The sequence below is a fragment of the Paroedura picta genome, chromosome 15 (assembly GCF_049243985.1).
Source record: "Paroedura picta isolate Pp20150507F chromosome 15, Ppicta_v3.0, whole genome shotgun sequence".
NCBI classification, from domain to species: domain Eukaryota; kingdom Metazoa; phylum Chordata; class Lepidosauria; order Squamata; family Gekkonidae; genus Paroedura; species Paroedura picta.
In genome coordinates, this window is record NC_135383.1 from 8,946,178 (window position 1) to 8,967,633 (window position 21,456).

General features: G+C 52.7%; 1 protein-coding gene across 6 annotated transcripts in view; it reads right to left on the reverse strand.

The window, feature by feature from the left end:
- The window catches only part of PLEKHG5 (pleckstrin homology and RhoGEF domain containing G5), a 68,103-nt gene that overhangs the window by 33,559 nt on the left and 13,088 nt on the right, over window positions 1-21,456 (reverse strand). For 3 of the 6 annotated variants that reach the window (XM_077312760.1, XM_077312758.1, XM_077312761.1), the window contains exon 2: window positions 16,014-16,090. In XM_077312760.1, the coding sequence (XP_077168875.1) occupies window positions 16,014-16,090 (77 nt within the window). Of the gene's footprint in view, window positions 1-10,898; window positions 11,167-15,031; window positions 15,164-16,013; window positions 16,091-21,456 lie in introns of those variants that run through there. The other 3 variants (XM_077312764.1, XM_077312762.1, XM_077312763.1) reach the window with 3 other exon arrangements.

The window sequence follows — 21,456 nt, forward strand, 5'->3', positions numbered from 1 at the left end:
GCAACCCTCGGACCCGACTCCAAACAAGGGAACAGAATCTAGGAATAGCAGCGATTTGGCCCAGGCACTAGGAGAAGAACGAGGCAGCCTCCTTCTCACTGCACATGTGACGGAAGGGGTGGTTTTTCCTTGTTGTTGTTTGTAGCCCCTGAGAAACAGCCTTCCCGGATGCCGAAAGGCACCCATCAACCTTGTGCGAGTCCTATAATTTGTTTTAATGGCGTTTTATTAAAGGCCCGTCGACCGTATATTAAAGGCCATGACGAATGCCGGCAATCTCTGCCGTGGAGCTCCAAGCAGCCCCGGAGACCGGCCAAGTCGTACCTGGTGGCCAATTGCACCCATGCTCCCAGGGACCTTCTCCCCTCCTCCCTCACATCTTTCCTTGGCTCACTTCTTCTCTTTGTCCTTCTCTGCTTTTCCTTCTTCCTTTGTCTGCCTTCCGTGTTCCCTTCTTCCCCTTTCTCTGCCTGACTTTCCAGTCTGATCCTCACCCCCTACTCTACCCCACACTTCAGGGGTAACAAAGGTGATGGGAAGACGGGGGTGGGAGAGAAGATGGCGGTGGTGGGAGAGGGGGAGAAAGAGGGTGGGAGAGAGAGAGAGGACCAAAGTCCAGCTGTGTCCCCCCCCAACCTAAAACTGCAGCTTCATGGAGGTGGTAGTTGGCTGAATCTACTTTCTCCCAGCAGCAGCTCCAGAAAGGAAAATGTAGGTGAGCAAGAAGCTAAAGCAAAGTCAAGGAAAGAGTAAAGCGATAAGGGAGGGGTGGGGAGAGGGGTTTCTGCTTCCCAGGTCTCATCCAGGGAAGCCCCTCCTCGAGAATTCACCCCGGACAGCAACCACGTAAAATCTCTTATCAGGGGATTTGAAGCTCTGTGGTCCTTCAACAAGATGACATCTGATTTGTCAGAGCCCTTGATCCTGCCATGACATTAATTTGTTTCCACGGAATACTGGCAGTCTTCAAGCAAAGGTTGGAGACACACTTTTCTTGGATGCTTTAGGATGCTTAGGGCTGATCCTGCGTTGAGCAGGGGGCTGGACTAGATGGCCTGTGTGGCCCCTTCCAACTCTATGATTCTATGATTCTATGAATACACTGAAGCCAGGACACTATTCCCCTAACGTTTCCTTGGTCCTTTCCAAAACAGAAATCTCCCCCTCCCCGTGAACACTTTATTTAACTGAGATGCTATTTGTAAAAGACATACGGGGAGAGTTAGAGGCAGCCCCCACACACACACACACCCAGCGCCCCCCCCCCCGAGACGTCATAGTGAGTTGCGGTCTATAAATTGAATGTATACATTTTAAAACACGTGTGGTGCCCCTCCCACTTACTTCCAATCCCAGAAGGTGTCACCAGGATTTAACAAAACCAAAGACCCCCTCAGCAGACTTTCCTTCCATGCAGGTAAAACTGCAGGAAGGATGGCTGACCCGGAAACTCAAAGGGTCCCCAACCTCCAGGGGTGGCCTGGAGGCTACCTGGACTCACAGGTGATCCCCAAACAGGTAGAGCTCAGTCCCCCTTGGAGGAGACGGCTGCCTTGGAGGGTTGTTGTAACGGCCCTCTGCTCCTCAAACTCTATCCCGATCTCCAGGAATAGCCCAACCCAGAGTTGGCAACCGGAGGAGGCGGGATGTTTTCCCCCCCTGGAAATCCGCTGCCTCAGGCGGTTTCCCCCTGCTGACGTCTAGGCTGGGGCTATGAGGCAGCCGGCCCACTGTCTGCACATGTTTTGTCCTCGAGGCTCAGCCGGATGACTCAAGGGAAATCTCGGAGGCAAGACGTGAGCTTCCTACTGTTTTGATCCAAGGAGTCAGCCTGTTTTCACACACTGTCAATCAGCCGCGTCTCGGGGAGGGTTCAAGGCACTCAGCAGGTATTACCAAAATTATCCTTTCAAGAGGAAGGAGAGGGGAGGGCGGGCCCGGGAAGAAAAAAAACAAGTCCACGTTTCCTCTTCCATGATCCTAAACCCTCTGCGCTCCTTTCATGTCTCCGCCGTTGGCTTCCACTGTCCCTGTTTTACGGATTCAGGTGGGTCAGCTGTGTTGGGTCAGCTGTGTTGGGTCAGGGGTGTTGAAGGAGCAGCCCAGAGGCACCTTTGAGAACCACCATTCCGCAGGGCCTGCAAAAGGGAGCTCCTCCACCAGGCATTCGCTTGAGGTCGACCGACTCAAAACATAGAATCATAGAGTTGGAAGGGGCCATGCAGGCCATCTAGTCCAACCCCCTGCTCAACGCAGGATCAGCCCTAAGCATCCTAAAGCATCCAAGAAAAGTGTGTATCCAACCTTTGCTTGAACATCTGCCGGTCCGTTCCCCCCTCCTCAGACAGAACAATTTGATCTCCCCAGGGATGTGTCAGGGTTCTTGTTCATGCTATGCTATGCTATGGTTGTTACCGGACCGATTGTTATAATGTTCTATGTAATTTTGTGCAACGTTCTGTGTAAACTGCCCAGAGCCGTTGGGGAGGGCGGTATAAAAATCCAAATAAATAAACAAGTTTTATTCAAGGCGTGAGCTTTCGTGGAATGGCCCACTTTGTTGGACAATGTGCTGCTATATTACTATCTTCTTACCTGGTGATTCTCATGACTTTGTCTGAAGATGCGCATTGCACATGGAAGCTTGCACCTTGAATAATGCTCTGTTGGTCTTAAAGATGTCCCTGGACTCCTACTTTGTTCAATTTAGCAGGAATGCCCTCTGTTTCAGGGGTGGCCGAATGGTGACTGTCCAGATGTCCATGGACCACAGCTCCCATGAGCCCCTGCCAGCATATGGGAATTGTAGTTTATGGACATCTGGAGAGACACAATTTGGCCATCCCTGTATTTTTAGCACCCCGGTCTGATAAACTGGTGTGATCTCCGTCTAGGACATAGAGCTAGGATCTAGAGCAGGGGTAGTCAAACTGCGGCCCTCCAGATGTCCATGGACTACAATTCCCAGGAGCCCCCTGCCAGCGAATGCTGGCAGGGGGGCTCCTGGGAATTGTAGTCCATGGACATCTGGAGGGCCGCAATTTTGACTACCCCTGATCTAGAGTGTTAGACTAGGATCTGGGAGACCCAAGTTCGAATCCCTATACTTCCATGGAAGGTTGTTGGGGGGCCAGACTGTCTCTCAGCTGAACCTACCTCACAGGATTGTTGTGATAATAAGGCAAGGAGGTAGAATACTGCTGCAAGCCACTTTGGGCCCCCTTTGGGAAGAAAGGCAGGGTATAAACAAAAACCCGCCTTCCTGATTTTGCCTGTTGTTTTCATGTTAAAATGTCAAATTGTGTGAGTTTCTGGAACGGTTATTCTTCTGAGCTGAACTCCTTCCTTGTAATCTCAGCGGGGAACGGACTGGCGTGTACTGTACACACGCATAACGGCATGTGCAAAAACACAGCGGCCTCAGACCAAAACACCCAAGACTCTCGTGGCACCTTGAAGACTAATGTATTTGTTACGGCAGAAGATTTTGTGAGTCACAGCTCACTCGGCCAGGTGCTGAGCACCTTTTGCGCCGCGTCAGGATGACTGGCAGACATTCTGCTTCCCCGGGACACCTCCGGCCAAACACACAAACGGCCTCTTGACTTTCCAGCCAGGGAAGGGCAGGCGATTGCAAAATCAATCAAGGCCGCCTACAGCACCCAAACCTCTGGCCGCGCATAAACAGACAGAAAGATCGGGCCGCAATCCGCAGGGCAGGAATTGAGTTGGACAAACACGGCTCTGTTTTCACCTGAGACGCTTCAGAGGTACCCTTATCTGAGGATTTTTACAGGGCCAAAACAGGTTACGCTGAGTCACTCTGCGAAGGCACCACAGCCTGCCTGCACTTTGTTTAGAAAATGTGCCGTCTCTTTAGACACCAGCCTCGGGGAGGTCACGACAGTCAGACGAGATTAAAAAGCAGAGAAACAGAAAAGTGTTGAAATTAGCAAGCCATTAAAAACCTAGCCAATAAAAAACGCAGGATATAAGAGCGCATAAAACCCAACAGCGCATAAAAGCATTTAGTGTTAACGTATGCTTGCAAACATTCGGGGACCAAGGGATGAAAGCCCCAGGACATGTGCAGAGTTATTTTACTCCGTGAAAAAAATAGCACGTTTGCCGCATCAAATGTAGCTCCCTCTCAGCCTGTCCGCCCAGATTGCGAGAACCTATGTGGATGACGGGCTGATAGAGCAAATTTGTAAACGTTTTTAATGTATCTTGGCTTCAGAATTTGCCGCCGGGCAGCTGATGAACTGCTGCATAAGAAACAACCTCATAGTGAACTGAAGCAGGAGTCTATCAAGATCCGTATTGACTACTCAACTAGCAGCAGCTTTCCAAAGTCTGAGGTAGAGGTCTTTCTCATCACCTGCTACCTGATCCTTCCAAGTAGCCAGGAAGGAGGCCAAGGACTGGACGTGGGGCCTTCTGTATGATGAGCAGATGAAGAAGAAGACAGACACCCTGTGAGAGAGGTGAGGCTGAGAGAGTCCTGATATTACTGAAGAAGAAGGAGAAGGAGAAGGAGAGAAGGAGAAGGAGAAGGAGAAGGAGAAGGAGAGAAGGAGAAGGAGAGAAGGAGAAGGAGAGAAGGAGAAGGAGAAGGAGAAGGAGAAGGAGAAGGAGAAGGAGAAGGAGAAGGAGAAGGAGAAGGAGAAGGAGAAGAAGAAGGAGAAGAAGGAGAAGGAGTTGCTTTTTATATACGGATTTTCTCTACCCAAAGGAGTCTCAAAGCAGCTTACAATCTCCTTCCCTTTCCTCTCCCCACAACAGACACCCTGTGAGGTAGGGAGGCTGAGAAAGCTCAGACAGAACCGCTCTGTGAGAACAGCTGTAAGAAAACCGTGACTGGCCCAAGATCACCCAGCTGACTTCACGCGGAGGAGGAGCGGGGAATCAAAACCAGCTGTCCAGATTAGAGCCCCCTGCTCTTAGCCACTACACCAAGGTGGCTCCATTTGTCTTCAAGGGGGTGAACCATCATCCTTTCACTGAGCCACGGTCCTTGCCTTGGCGTGTCTGGCTCACTTGCACAAGGGCTGGCAGAACGGCCTTCAAACGGGCCTCTTCGCCCCAAATCCTCGGCGAAACAATGCCAGTCCCCTCCAGAGTCCTGCCGAGGGACGACACCTCACACGGCAGCACACCTGTGTGCTACCATAAGTCAGCAGCCATCTCCCTGCGAATGACAGCTCGGCCACGTGTGCCGGCACGCCACCGGCATTGCTCACTGGTGTGGCTTCCCCTAAATTTGACAGCTGGCTGAGATTCTGGTCCGGCCAGAACAGCTTGAGCCAGATGGCAGCCCTAATACGCTGGGCTGAGGATTGCTATGGGGCCTACCACGGTGCAGGCAGGCCGTTCAGGGAGGCTAATCAACACCAGGAAGTTACTTCAGGTTCAAGGTGCGCTCTCAGGAGACGCCGACTGAAACCAGCCTCTTAACCCCTTTGAGCGTCTCTGGCAACATCATGAGACCGCGCCAGACCTAATCTCCCGTGCCAGGCAGGGCTGGGGATCCGGACAGTTACTGCCGTGGAGACAAAGGTAAAATGGCGGGTTTCCAGGCCTGTGACTCGCCAAGCCAGGAAAAGAGAGAAGGCAAATTATCCAGGCCCTTCACACAGGTCATGGCCAGGGCAGCATAAGGACAGGCCAGGTCAGGCGTGAGAAAGAAGTGGTAAAATGCTGAGCTGGAGAAACACCCCTTCGGGGCTGGACATCCTACATTCCAGCTGCGTTCCTCTGAATCTTTTTTTTTTTTTTTAAAGCTCCCTACCTGTAGAAAACAAGCCCGGCAGGGAGAAAGGTTCCGCTCTCTCGCTTTTAGCTTGATGCGCCGGTTTTCTAACTGTGAGGAGTGCTCCAACTGGGCATTCATCCGCATTCTGAAGCAGTGCAGTCCAGACAAGAGCACTTCATAGAATCATAGAATAATAAAGTTGGAAGGGACCTCCTGGGTCATCTAGTCCAACCCCCTGCACTCTTCAGGACACTCACAACCCCATCGCTCCTCCACTGTAACCTGCCACCCCCTTGAGCCTTCCCAGAATCAACCTCTCCGTCAGATGGCTCTCCAGCCTCTGTTTAAAAATCTCCAAAGATGGAGAACCCACCCCCTCCCGAGGAAGCCTGTTCCACTGAAGAACCGCTCTGACTGTGAAGAACTTCTTCCGGATGTTGAGACGGAATTTCTTTTGCATTAATTTCATCCCATTGGTTCTGGTCTGTCCCTCCGGGGTAAGAGAGAACAACTCTGCTCCGTCCTCTGTATGGCACCCTTTTAAATACTTGAAGACAGCTTCTTGCTTGCGTGAGTAAGGCCTGAGTTGAGGGAAGGTCCCAAGCCCTGGCACGTTTTCTTACACCTGGACTCGGTCCAGGGAGTACATCATGTAACAATAGAACACAAGCTGAACTCTCGCTGTTCTTTCATCTCTCATCTCAGCCTGCGATTGTGGGAAAAGTTACTGGCTTGAGACGCCGGGTTACCCTCTTGGCCAGAAAGAAGGGAAATCCAGCCCAGCCCTTCTTGCTCCCTGTTTGCATTGGGGGAATGCGCCATTACATCGGGGCAGGAGGGGAGCCTGCCCGTCTGGAACGGTTTGTGCGTGCCAGCATGGCACATCCCATGCTAGCACGTCAAACCAACGCATGGAGCGGAAAGTCTTTGCCAAAGCAAACAGCAACGAATTGAGTGGCATCACCATTTTGCATGGCAATCGGGGGCGAAGGGAGAGTCAGCCCCCTCTGTGCCCCCCATCAGCCCCTAGGCAACTATGCAGGGAAGCCAACCCCAACAGCAGAACCCTCAGCAGGTAAATCATAGAATCACAGAGTTGGAAGGGACCTCCTGGGTCATCTAGTCCAACCCCCTGCACTATGCAGGACACTCCCCCAACCCTATCACTCATCCACTGTCACCTGCCACCCCCTTGAGCCTTCACAGAATCAGCCTCTCCGGCAGATGGCTATCTAGCCTCTGTTTAAAAATTTCCAAAAATGGAGAACCCACCACCGCCCAAGGAAGCCTGTCCGGGGGGAGCGGAGCTAGGAGATATTCTACAAAACACTGTGTCTGAGCAGGAGCAGATTTTACAAAGAGGAATTTGCCTTTTGGGAGAGGAACTCTGCACATGCCCAGAGGTCAACGCAAACAAACCACTTGTGCATTCTCGGTCACCGTTTCCACACAACTGGGAGGTGGGGGGAGGTGAGAGAGCCTGGTTTTGACTGGTCTTTCTGCCCTAGCGAGAAATTGGGCACAAGAGAGACACCACCTCCCTGGACCCCACCAGTTATTACAATGGCTTGCCCAAAGAAAGGGCACTTGCTCTCTCTCCTGGACACTACAAGCCCCGTGTTCCTTCCTGCCTCTTACCCTGGTCTTTGTGTGTGTTGAAAGTTTAGGAGGAGTGACTCAGCACTTCATCCCCAGCTGAGAAATCTTTGCACCTGGAGCCAACAAGTTGGGACAGGGTGACCTGTGGAAGGGACGCCTCAGGGCTCGGATGACCTCCACGCTCTCCGCCAATGACGACCGTCCATGGCTGGTAAGATTCTCCCTACCTTGCAAGCGGTCATGGTCTGGCCAAGAGCCACCCGATGCAGCGGTGATGGGAACAATACCTTGCAGAACCAGGATTCTGTGCCTAGGAAACCCTCGTCCCAAAATCTGGCTGACTCCCTGCCAAATATCCAAAACGGTACCCCCCGAGGGCAGCCAATTCACACCACCTCTTTCCAGCGCACCATGCATCAAAACAATAATTCTGAAGAACTGGGAGATATGCTTTCCTGAGATCTCCACGATGCCCAGACTGGTCCCTGCAGGTGGCATCTCAGGCAGAGTTACTCCTTGCCTTTCAGTGCTGCAGACAAGGAAGAATGCCTCTTTTTAAGCTTAAGCACGTCCGTCTATGGATTTGGCGCTAATGCCCAGGGAACAGCAAAACAATCTTCCAACATCTGCAGCCTAGCAAATCCAGCGCACCTTTTAAAGGATTTCCCACCAATTAATCCGACAGGCCGACTCAATATTCCAGGGGGTCGGATTTTGCCCTGTGCAAAAGGAATGTTGAAGACGGCCAGCAACGTCCTGGCCAGGAACCAAAGGGACGGAATCGGCAAGGCCCGACCCTCATCCGAATGCCAGCCAGCCACAATTTATTAGGGGCAGGGTCCCGGAGGGGCTCCACAACTGCTGGGCCCCCGCAAATCGCACAAAACCAGGCCCCTTTCAGGCTCCCGCTTCCACCACCTCCCCGAGGCCAGGGCTGGGGGGAGGGCGCTGTCGAAGGCAGCCGGCAGCCAAACCGCCAGACAGCCGTGTGGGCTGCAACCTTCGCATGAACGGCTCGGCAGCCGGCCTCTCCCCCGCCGCTGCGTCACCGCTCCCTGCTGCAGCAGCCGCCAGAAGACGGAGCCCCAAAGGGCCGAGGGGACAGACCTGGCGGTGACCGGCCAAGGTCAAAAAGACGGGTCAGACACCGCCGGGAGCACCCCTGCGGACTCAGACGGACTCCCAGCACCTCCTTTCCTTGTCCGACGGAATAAGGAAGACCCTTCCCAACGTTGATAAACAAAGCAGCCCTGACGAAGCCCACCAGGGATGGCTGGCCAGGGTCTCCGGGAGTGCCTTCCTGCAGCCAGGCGACAGCCTCCCACGGAGATGCCAGCAAACTCTCTAGAGCAGGGGTAGTCAACCTGTGGCCCTCCAGATGTCCATGGACTACAATTCCCATGAGCCCCTGCCAGCATTCGCTGGCAGGGGCTCATGAAAATTGTAGTCCATGACATCTGGAGGACCACAGGTTGACTACCCCTGCTCTACAGCAGCACACGTCCTATCCCTGGAACAATGCAGAGATGCTGGCTGGGACATCCTACACTTAGTCAAGGCTGCTCGGTCCCAGGTAGACTTCGCTGGGAACTTGGGGCTCTTTGGCTCCTTCAGTCCCCTATCCACCAGTCCCACCAGGGAGCAGGCAGTGCCTCATCCAACAGGTAAAGCACCCTAGGGCCCTGCTGTCCCGTGGCGTGGCGGTTAGGATCTGTGAGATTCTAGTTCAGATGGCCACTCTGCCACGGCAGCTCGCTGGGGGAGCTTGGGCCAACCACTCTGTCTCAGATGGCCCTACCTCACAGGGTTGTGGTGAGGATTACATGGAGGAAGGGCGCTAACCTGAGCTCCTTGGAGGAACGGCAGGATAAGAAAGTACAAAATAAAATGTACAAAACTCATCACATGAGTGGGGCCAAGAGAGGAAAGGAGAGGTGCATTAGCTAGACCAGGACTTGGGAGGTCCGGGTTCCAATTCTCCACTCTGCCGTGAAGTTGAGTGGGGTGATATTGGGCTAGCCAGTCTCTCTCAACCTAACCTACCCCAGGTTGTTCTAAGGATGATCCTGCACCTCTTTGGGCTTTTTAAAATCTTGAGCACATCTAAATCTAAAATCTTGAGCACATCTAAATTTAAAATCTTTAGCACATCTAAAGCGGAACAGGCTTCCTCGGGAGGTGGTGGGTTCTCCATCTTTGGAAATTTTTAAACAGAGGCTGGAGAGCCATCTGACGGAGAGGCTGATTCTGTGAAGGCTCAAGGGGGTGGCAGGTGACAGTGGATAAACGAGAGGGTTGTGAGTGTCCTGCATAGTGCAGGGGGTTGGACTAGATGACCCCTGAGGTCCCTTCCAACTCTATGATTCTATGGAATCACATTCGTCTACGTGGGCCTTGCACTGAGCACTGCCAAGCAGCAGGGCCAAGAGTTCAAACGCGAGCTTAAAGCAGGCCACTCGCTCGGCTGGGAGAGGGAGAACGAGCCGTTCCGCTCATTAATTGTTCTGACCTGTGAGAAAAGATCCTTAACTCTGTCCCAAATATGGTAAACCAGGCCCTGTCGCACCAAAAGCCCCACGGCTACATTTCCACGAAAGAGCACCGGAGCACACGGCAGCCCTCTTCCCCAGCACCCCCTGTTCTTGGCACCACAAGGATACCGAACGGAGTCCAGTGGGTACAACAAAACGCCCTTCCTCTACATTTCCCCCCTTGCAATATTCAGTTAGAACCAGCAGTGATTACCCAACGCGGGCTCCAGAATCTGCTCCCAGGGAGGCCAGGTCTCTGAGAACGTACAAAGTGCCCCTTCCTCACCATTGAGAGCATTGGCAAGAAATGTGGCTTGCAGGGCAGGGGGTCAGCTGGTACCGTTTAGCCTGGTGGGTTTTTTTTTGGGGGGGGGTGTGGTCCCAAGATTTCTTCTTTCTGGTTCCATACACCCAAATCCAGCTGCGCCCCTATAAAGGGGCAACCCCATAGGCAACATAAGGCAAGTTCTTCAAATTGGCCCCCACCCCTTTATGCCAAAGCAGGCCTTTTAATTACCCCCCACCCACCCACCTCCAAGAGACCTTCAAGCGGAATCTCTTTCCCCAAGATCCAGAAGGGTGTTGATCCTCTTCTGGGTGCCCTGCACGCCGTCCCAGTTCAGACCCCCCCTGCTCCCAAGGAGCCCCCCGCATCCCGGCTGCCGAAGTGGCGCCTCTGCAATTTGGGGGTTCCCGGGAGACCGACCCCGCCGCTGCCTGGAGAAATCGCTCTCCGGAGAGCGGGGCTGGGCCGCGGCCAAGGCGGCTGGGCGCCTTCGGGGAACCGGCGGCTCCCGATGTGTTCTTGGAAAGGCCGCCTGGCAGGAGAGAGAGGCGAAACGGGCCCCGGGCTGGAGCCCTCGGGCGCCTGGCCGGCCGCCGCTGCCAGCCAGAGTCGGGCAACAGCCCAACGTTCTGCGCCTCCCCTCGAGCGAGGAAGGACCCCCGGCCGGCTGCTGCAGCCGCGGCGCCCCCAGCCCTGTTTCCACGCACCGGCGGCCGCACTCACTCACCAGGCGGAGGGGGCTGGGCGGGAGGAGCCCCTCGGGGGTCGCTCGCCCCTCGCCCGGCGCCTTCAGGTCCCCCAGGCGCTGCCTCATCGCCGCCTCGCTCCGCAGGGGCCCTCGACGGCCAACGCAGCCGGGCGCAGGAGGCTCCAGCCGCGCAGCAGACGCCGCATCGCCGCCTCGGCCAGCAGCAGCAGCAGCAGACGGCGCGGAGACAAAGCCACGTCCAAGGGCGGCCAGCCGGAGCCGGAGCAGGAGGCTCGGCGGAACCTACCACTTCCCGCCCGGGGAGAGGCGCGACGCCGGAGCGAACCATTCCCGAGCCGCGCCACAGCACAGGCAAGCGGCCGAGAGGGAGCGTAGCAAGGCCCCGACGGAGCGCCAGGTGAGCGACGGGCGGGGCGGAGCGGACCTGCCCAGAAGGGACCCACACACACACACAACCACAACACACACGCTCCAAGCAGCCATTTGCTCCGGGGGAGGCCGATCTCCGTGGCCTGGAGGCCAGTTGCCTTTCCAGAGCTCCAGGGCCTACCTGGAGGGTGGCAACCCCGTGAAGGAGGAGAGCAGGCTGCTGATTCCGCACACATAACGCGCTCTCGATGTGCTGTTGCAGCTGGGTTTTCCTGTGCAATGTGATCACCCCTCCCTCCCCCTGCACAGACAACACACAAAACCTCCCAAGTGAAACCCAAAGGGAGCTGACTGTCAAAAGCCCAAACCATGCTGGGGTTTAAATCTGTGTGAAATTTGGTTTCTAGATGTTCACACACACACACACCAAGAGACACACTTTACATGGTGCTGTGAAATGGGACCTTCATTCAGTCTAAGACTTACCGGAGAGTTAATTTTAAATGGTTTCAATTGCTGGGTCGTATATTTTACTTAGGAAAACACTTTTGTTTCTCCAGCCCTAAAACGGTGCTCATGAAAAAAAAATAACCAAGACAATTTCACAATAAAACACCACTATTGATGTTGTACTCTGTTAAAGACTGGAGTGGTTTGATTTTAAACAAATATAGAAGAAGAAGAAGAAGAAGAAGAAGAAGAAGAAGAAGAAGAAGAAGAAGAAGAAGAAGAAGAAGAAGAAGAAGAAGAAGAAGAAGAAGAAGAAGAAGAAGAAGAGTTGGTTCTTATATCTCAGAAGAAGAAGAGTTGGTTTTTATATCTCAGAAGAAGAAGAAGAAGAGTTGGTTTTTATATCCCACTTTTCACTACCTGGAGTCGCAAAGCAGCTTACAATCGCCTTCCCCTCCTCTCCCCACAACAGGCACACTGTGAGGTAGGTGGGGCTGAGAGAGCTCTGACAGAACTGCTCTGTGAAAACAGCTTTATCAGTGCAGTTGCGATCCCAAGGCCACCCAGCTGGCTGCATGTGGGGGAACGCAGAATCAAGCCCAGCTCGCTGGGTTAACAGTCTGCTCTCCTAAACACTACACCAAGTTGGCACTAATATATCAACATTTTACCAATGACTCTGGTGCCCCAGCATTTATTGCACCGGTCTAAATGACTGCAAATAAGGTATCTGGGTCTTTTGGTGGTTTGTTTGGACCCATTTGAACAATACCCCAAATGCCTTTCCTCCCTTGTTTTCCAGAGCAGCACAAAGGAATTGCATCCAGGGGAGGGGCAAGAATTTCATCTCCTCGAAGCCCTCTCAGTTTCAGACTCAAGCGAGGCATTTTTCTGCATCTCCTCCTAGAAACACGCCAAGGCAAAACACCCACCCCATCATTCCAGATTCTCCCACCATTCCTCGGGCCTTGATGCTGGGGTCAGAGCCGGCCAATTCTTGGCAAGCCCTGCCCTCTTGTGGCTGCCTGTGGAAGTGCTGCTGGGCAAAACCCTCTAGTGACCCAAAGCAGGGGTAGTCAACCTGTGGTCCTCCAGATGTTCATGGACTACAATTCCCATGAGCCCCTGCCAGCAAACGCTGGTAGGGGCTCATGAGAGGGGCTCATGGGAATTGTAGTCCATGAACACCTGGAGGACCACAGGTTGACGACTCCTGACCCAAAGCACAGCTATCTGTTTCTGCCAACCCATGGCAAACCTTTGGAGAGAAACCCAGAAAGGTGGGATTCCCTTTTCTTCATCCCCTGGGGCTGGGAAAGACCTGGAGGTTTTGGGGGGGGGTGGAGCTTAAAGAGGGCACGTTTTGGGGAAGCGAGGGACTTTATTTGGCGATCATGCCATAATCCAGTTCCCAAGGCGGAGGTTTTCTCCAGGTGTCGCCTGGAAATCAGTTGTAGTCCCAAGAAATCTCCAGCCGTCCCCTGGAGACTGGCAGCCTTGTGCATAGAGAACTCTCCCACCTGCAAATTTCTCTAATCCTCTTTCTTTTTAAGCCATCTGTGCCGGTCCTCGTCAGAACAATCAGTGGCAAAGAATCTCATAAGTTCATTAGGCCTTGCAAGAAGCAGGAGAGCCTTACTAGTACCTTGAACTCTCTGCCAATCAGTGGTACCAGAACAACCCCTCCCCCTACACACACACACACACTCTGTTTGGATATGAAGTGTCAAAGACAGCTCCCTTCCCTCTTCCCTGACTTTATAAACATGCTCCACTTTTCCCACCTGCAGATTCTTGCAGGCTTGATAAAAAGGGGTAACACTCCAAAACGTTCTAAAATAATTGCATCGGCTAATTATCCCCTTCTGAGGATTCTCCCGAGAGCTGGTTATAAGAAGTTTCATATTTGTGGGTGATCTGCCAAAGCAGTGTTTTGTGCTAGTGGCAACGTATGGACCTGAAAGCTGGACCGTAAGGAAGCCTGAAAGAATGACGAGAGATCCCTTTGAATTACGGACCTGGAGACCAGGACTGACCATACCAGGGACTCCAAGAAGAACAAATCAATCTGATCTGGACCAAATTGAACCAAACTTCTCTCATGCTTTGGTCACATAAGGAGTGCGAGAAATAAATTAGCAAAATGATTATGCCCGGCAAGATGGAAGAAAGCAGAAGAAGAGTAGGCAAACAACAAGATGGAGAGATAGAAACAAAGACCTTCATGGATTGACCCTACAAACAACTGAAAGGAATGGCCACAGACGGAGCTGGATGTTCAGAAAGTCACCGTGAGCTGAAAACAGAACTTAACAACAATAATAACAAACCCACCAAAACCCAGAGCAAAGGTATATGTTTCTGCCAACCCCGGGTAAACCTTAAGCTTGCAGGATGATAAGATTTTATGACCTTGAAAGCCTGAATTGGCCTGGGATCAGCACACTTCACAAGAGGCCTGCTTTCCTGCCCTTGTAGGTCAGCCTCAGAGGGCCTTCCCTGCACACACACACCTGCCGTACACCGTTGGAGCGGAAGAAGGTGGTGACAGGTGACAAAGAGGCATTGACAGGTGTTAAGCCTCCATAGACACTCCTTCGGTCCTGGTAACCACAACCATTGTTTGGATCCACATCCAGCCTGTCAAAATGACCAATCAGCCAACCCTAACCAAGGTGGGAGGAAATCTTGCTGTTTACTCTTTTTTTAAAAAAAAGTCCCAGAGAGAGAGAGAAATCTTCCTCATCCACAGAGACTACATAGCTTTGTGGCCCTGTATCCACACACTCTGCTCTTCTTTTAAGAAAACCAACAACGTTTCGAAACCATTAAAAACCGATCCAAGAACTGCAATGCGGCTCAGAGGCAATGACGGCGCAGGTGCTAGCCAATAGGTGCTAGCCAAAATCATGCTGGAATGAGCATTTCCTCTCGGCTTCCGAGGAAGGATTCATTCGCTGAACAGCTATGAAAAACAACTTGCAGAACGGGGTTTTAAGAACCCTGCCATGCAACCAGGACGGGGGGGGGTACATCTGTGTTTTGAGCAGGGACATCATGCCTGCTCTCTTCCTTCAACCACAGACGCCACTGTTGCAACCCAGAGCAGAGTTACCCCCTTGCCAACTTGGTGGTTTTCGAAGGACGGAACCCAAGCTAGAATTGCCCTGCAAGAGGTCCACAACAGGCCCCTCCCAAACGAACGACCCCAGTGCTCTGAAACCGCGGAAGACAGCAAAGTCAGGAAGACCCAAGAGAAAGAGGAGGAGGAAGCGAATCTGGAAAACCGGTTTGCTTTTGACACTGCTAGGAGAACGTTCCCCGGCACTTACCTGAACTTCAAGACGGTCCTGGAGGGGAAAAGAAACAGGCCATATGAAAACAAAAAACGGGATATGCCCTTCCGGGAACCCAGTCCTGGAGAGCGACAATCCCTTTAGAGAATCGTGCGGAATGAACAAAGCCGTCTGCCTGGGCTGGGGGGGGGGGGGAGGGGGGCTTGGGGGAGGGAATAAGAGGCTCTAACGGCTTTACATTAAGGAGCAATTAGGTTAAGGGGGGAGTCTCTTGGGTGCTGCTCTTCGCTCAGGCAGGACATGCGCATGACGCCTGGGCGGTGGAGGAAGGAGGTGGGTCGGTCCCACTGGGGTGGGTGTGCAGGTGTCCGGTCCCCCCTGAACCACGGCAGGTGATGGTGGGTGAGGTCGCCAATTCCAGGCTGGGAAAGCCTTGGGGATTTGGGGACCTCCGAGGGGTAGAGTGCCAATGGAGCCCACCCTCCGTGTCCTCCAGAAAACGCCATTTCGGGAGACCCCCAGGTCACCCTGGAGGCTGGCGTTCGTAGGCTGGTTTGATTCCCGAATTGGACTCCGAGGCCTCTAAGACTCAGCTCTGCAACTGAGTTGCTCCATTTAATGGCTGTGAAGCCGAAAGCCCCCCCAAGGAAGGCCTGAGAAGGCGGGGGAGAGAAAAGCAGCTGCCTTGGCAACCCCTGCACACCCACCCCTCTTCTCCAGCTGCTTCGGCACTGCCCCTCTGTCTGGAAAAGCCATGCAGGATATGAATCTGGGTCTCATATTTCCTAGTCCAACGCTCTTAACCACCACACTAAGCCAGCTCATAATTTTGCCTCTTTAGATCTGAGCACTGCCCCCCACCCCCCAAAAAATGGCCCTGGGCCTTTGGATGTCTTCGCTGAGACCATCTTGGGGAGGGGGAGAATGCCCTCCTTTCCACGGCTGGACGACCTCACAGGGATTCCCAGAGCTCCAGAGCTCCCAAGCCTCAGGCTCCACAAGAGCGCCAGCCGAATACCTTCACAGCTCTCCGCTTGTCGACACAGTCGGGGCTTTGGCAGTGCAGGACCTTCTCCTCCGGCACGGCTCGTTCGTCTGGAAGGAGAAGGAGGAAGAAACAGATCAGGCCTTCAGTCCCCCCGAGCAAACTTTCTAGGCCTGCAGACTTCAGATCCGTGGCCAGCTGTTGACCACAATGTTGCTCTGTCCCTCTTGGGCAGGGGGGGGGGGATGGGGGGGGTGAGGGCTGCCAGCTCCAAGAGTGGGAAAAGAAACCCTAGGAAAAGGAAAAGGGAGAAAAATCCAGACAAGGCTGATCTTCCGGAAACCGAGCAACAAAAGGTGCCAGGGAGCCCCTTACGACCAAGGCCAAGATGAGAAGATTCCCACGTGTGCGAACTGACGGGAAGGAGCATTTGGGAAGCATAGCAAATCGCCTTTCGCGGCGGCTCCATGCAGCTGTCAGGGCTGAACCTAGCATGCAGCGGCCGCGGGGAAAAGGCAGGGAGGTTTCTCGTGAGCTGCAGCAGGCCAGTCTCTTTCGAACGGCTGCAAATAGGAACATGTATCTACTCCGGTACTTCTTGTATTTTGTGACCTATTGACTCTTGTGTATATGGTTTTAATTGTTTTATTGTTTCATCGGATATCAACTGTTGTGGTATTGCTGGGATTGCAATGGCCTCTGGCTGGAAAAAATGAAGTCGATTTATTCATTCATTTTCCAGTTCTGTCCCCCTTTTCAGCACAGCTTATAAATCTCATGCCTTTGCCTAACCATGTCACATAATCTTCCCCAGTCCTAAAACCTGAAAGTCACCAGCACAGCCCATGCCTAAGCTAACGCTAACCCTAAACTGAGAATTCACCCCAGTATAAATCCATATTTTTAAGCTATTTTTACATGTGAAACAACGTCAAAAAATACTTATTCGTCCCATGGCCTTTCCAAACCATGTCACAAAGTCTTCCCCAACCTTAACCCTCCCACTAAACCTTTAAGGTCCCTAACGTGAGAATTTACCCCTGTTTTCATCCATATGAGCAAAATTCCCATCCGCTGGGCAGTGATCATAGAATCATCGAATCACAGAATCATAGAGTTGGAAGGGGCCATACAGGCCATCTAGTCCAACCCCCTGCTCAACGCAAGATCAGCCTAAAGCATCCTAAAGCATCCATGAAAAGATAATCATAATCAAGTCTGCACAAACGCTAGTGGTCAACACAGGGCACTGTTTCCTGTGCCACCATCTTGAGCCAGGGAAAAGAAAAAAAGGGTGTTTTTGCAGGTACTGCTGCAGGCTATGGCAGGGCTGGCTCAGTTTATTTTTAGCTGTGAACCAAGCGCAGGTCTCCGGCCAACAACAACAAGGGAGAGGGGGGGCTGGATCCGCCTTGACGGCATCGGCAATCTACTTTTGACCTCAGGTTCCGAGCCCTGCCAGCAAACTGACTCACCGCTGGGATTTTTCTCCCCTCCCAGATTGCCACTAATCTCAAATGCAAAAAGCAACCCAAAGAGATGAGTCTTGCCTATTAATGAGGTAGGCGAGAGAGAGCCGGGTGTGTCTGTTAACCTGAGGTAGCAAACGGGGGGGGGGGGGCAGGAAGGGGTGAGTCAGGTCGGGGTGCCAGCTGTCATAGGGGCTCCATCAATGGCGCCTGGCAGCGCCCTTGCCCGACCAAGTTTAGAGCATGCGACACCAACCACAGCCAGCCCTACCCGCCCGATTGTGCCAGTGTTTTGGTGGTTGCAGGGATTTCCCCAAGCAAACGGGAAATAAAACGTGTCTATGTGTCAGTCTTGCATTTCCGCCTCTGTGCTCTTGGAAGAAGAAGAATTGGTTTTTTATGCCCTGCTTTTCTCTACCCCAAGGAGTCTCAAAGCGGCTTACTGCTGCCTTCTCTTCCACCCTGTGAGGGAGGTGGGGCCCAGAGGGCTCTGACAGGACTGCTCTGTGGGAACAGTTCTAACAGAACTGTGAGGAGGCCAAGGTCACCCATCTGGCTGCAGGCGGAGGAGCGGGGAATCAAGCCCAGCTTGCCAGATTAGAAGGCGCTGCTCTAAACTACTTCTCTGAGCTGGCTCACTTTGCGCCCAGGTCTCACCCTGGACCTCAGAGGTGTTACTCAGTGCTGTTCTGATCGAGCAGGAATCTCAGGGCTCTCTCAGCCTCAGCTACCTCACAAGGTGTCTGTTGTGGGGAGAGGAAGGGAAGGTGATTTACTCATAGGAGCAGAGGTCATTCCCGTCACCCACTGCCTGGTCATTTTACCTGCAGATGCCAGAGGTTGAGCTTGGGGCATTCTGTAAGCTACACAGACGTTCTCCCAGTAAGCCACTCTCCCCCCCCCCCCCCATTATGTTTGTTTGAAAACTACCCTCTCATAACTCAAGCCTATTAAACCTTGTCTTGTCCTCCGGAGCAGCAGAGAGCAAATCTTTGTCCTCTTCCCTGTATCACCCTCTTTGGGCATTAGAACCTCTCCTCTGGACCTCTTCTCCAAATGAGACGTACTCAGTTCATTCAGGCCTCTCCGCAAAGCGTTTGTTTTTAAGGGTGACAGCAACGGAGCACCAGGACAGGTAAGCTCACAAACAGAGCTAGGACTCTTTCCCACCTGCAAATGTATCTCTGGATTTTTCACCCTGCACTCTTTGAGTCAACCACCACTAAACTGTCCTAGCAACATTTTGCAATGGAGACAGGCCACACGTTCTGCTGGGAATCACAGTTTGCGAACATGGGATTTATCCGGCACTCTGGGGAAAAGAGACGGGGAGTCCTAGCAAACAACCCCACCCTCTTTGGGTTCCACCTGGGGAAATCTGCCCCATCTGGTTGTCTCGGCCAGCTTGCCTTTGCCGCTGACGGCGACCCCGAGCTGAACACATGCCCAGTCCCCAACACGGGCCGACAATCTGCTTTTAAGCTTTAACCGTTACACTGATCTTTAATCCAAATCCCATTGTGAAGCCTTTTGTTCTGTGTTGGGCTGAGGGTGTTCGAAAATAGCTCCCCTCCTTCCAGCACGTTTCCAGGCATGACGCCCTGATTAGGCTTGCAGGGTGATTTCTTCAAGGGAAGAGGGTCTCCTTAGTTTGATGGGGGAGATTGCCGAGGAGACAGCCGGCAGAAAGAGCAAGAGAGGGAAAGGGAGAGCTTACAGGGGCAGAGGAGGAGGAGGAGGAGGAGAAGAAGAAGAAGAAGAAGAAGAAGAAGAAGAAGGAAAAAGAAAAGAAGAAGAAGAAGAAAAAAAGAAAAGAAGAAGAAAGAAGAAGAAAATAATAATAATAATAATAATAAGAAGAAGAAGAAGAAGAAGAAAAGGGTTTCTAATACCCTGCTTTTCATTACTCAAAGGAGTCCCAAAGCAGCTTACAAACACCCTTCCCTTCCTCTCCCCACAACGGACACCCTGAGAGAGCTCTAAGAGAACTGTTCTGCAAGAAAATCCCCAAGCCAGTGGGGGTGATTCCCCAGCTGGGTCTCATTGCTGCAGGGATAGCCAAGGCATTCTCCATAGGCCAGGCCCTCCGGACCAGGGGATTACCCGCTCTTTATCCTCAGACCTACCGTTTCTCCCCCTGCCCCCTCCAAGTTTCAGTCCTTTTGAGTATCTAAATCAGAGTCAAGCTTATATCACCTTTGGCAAGGATAATCCTTTTAAGGAGCCGAACAGAGGAAGGTGAGGCAGATTGGAGGATGGCTCCTTCTGGGTTTCAGCAGGCTGTAAGGTCAGAGATGCTTCAGGGATTGCCAATTTCATTCCTACCCCACCGATGCCTTCTATCCTGCCTTTCTTCTAGTTTAGTGTGGTGGTTAAGAGTGTCGGCCTCTATTCCCCACTCCTCCGCATGCAGCCAGCTGGGTGCCCTTGGGCTCGACATCATCCTATTAGAGCTGTTCTCACAGAGCAGTTCTGTCAGAGCTCCCTCAGCCCTACCTACCTCACAGGGTGTCTGTTGTGGGGAGAGGAAAGGGAAGGCGATTGTCATATGCTTTGAGACTTCTTTGTGTAGGACAAGCGGGGTATAAAAATCAACTCTTCTTCCAAGAAGTTCAGGGTGAGGAACACTGTTCCCCTGTCCCCATTGTTATCCTCACAACAACCCTGTGAGGTAGGTTAAGCTAACAGAGAACATGACTCGTCCCTGGTCACCCAGCAAGTGGAGATCTGAACCAAGGTCTCCCAGATATTTCTCCAACTCTTTAACCACCTGGCCACAATCCCTCACAGTTGTAGTTGTGAATTTCCTGTGTTCTGCAGAGGGTTGGACTAGATGACCTCGGAGAACCCTCCCAACTCTTTGATTCTAGGATTCCATAGGTGGTATACGACCAGTTCTGGATGGAGCCGCACTCCCTGGCAGGCCAGGCTCCCAGCCTGGGGGTATTCTCACTCTCTGCTCTGTGACCCCTGACACAAACTGCAAAAGCAAGACGAAATCTAGTCTAACAGCTGCGGTTGGGTCACCCAGCTGTGACTGTTCCTGGAAAGGACAGACCTGATCACAGCTGTGTGCGTCTCGCTAACATCCAGATGGGATTATTGTAATGTGCTGTAGGTGGAGCTGTCTTCGAAAAATGCAAGGCATTAGCATGAGGGTGAAATCACAGCTGCCTGGAGCTTGCATAAGAAAGAGCACACATCGCCCCGGCTGTTTACTGCATTGGTGGACAGTTCTCATGCCCTTTCTTTAAAACCTGGAGGATACCTTCCTCGGCCTTCCTGGCCTCTTTGGGGCTCAGGGACTCTGAGCAGAGAGCCAGTTTGGTGTAGCGGTTAGGAGTGCGGACTTCTAATCTGGCATGCCGGGTTCGATTCCCCGCTCCCCCACATGCAACCAGCTGGGTGACCTTGGGCTCGCCACAGCACTGATAAAACTGTTCTGACCGAGCAGTGATATCAGGGCTCTCTCAGCCTCACCCACCTCACAGGGTGTCTGTTGTGGGGAGAGGAATGGGAAGGCGACTGTAAACCGCTTTGAGCCTCCTTCGGGTAGGGAAAAGCAGCATATAAGAACCAACTCTTCTTCTTTTTCTTCTGATGTTGGTCTGCCCACCATAATGCACTTTGGGGAAGAATCGCTGGCCTTGCTCCGTTCTTAGTTTACCTCTAGCACCCTTTCTCAACCTTTTTACCGTTGAGAAACCTCTGGGACGTTCTCCAGGCTTTGAGAAACCCCCAAAGTGTCACAATCATGCAAAAGAGGGTTGGGAAGCAAAGCTGTGGACACGCCCATCCAGGGCCCCTCCCCTTCCCACCCCTCCAGGCCCAGCATTGGCCATTTTGGGTGGCAAGGGTGGGTGGGCATGACCACATATCATATCATCCAATAAATGTTTAACACATATGCAAAGAATTAATTGATGGCCACCCATTCAGGAAACCCAGCCAGGGCTGCTAGAAAAAAAAAACCCAGGGTTTTACGAAAACCCCGGTTGAGAAGGCCT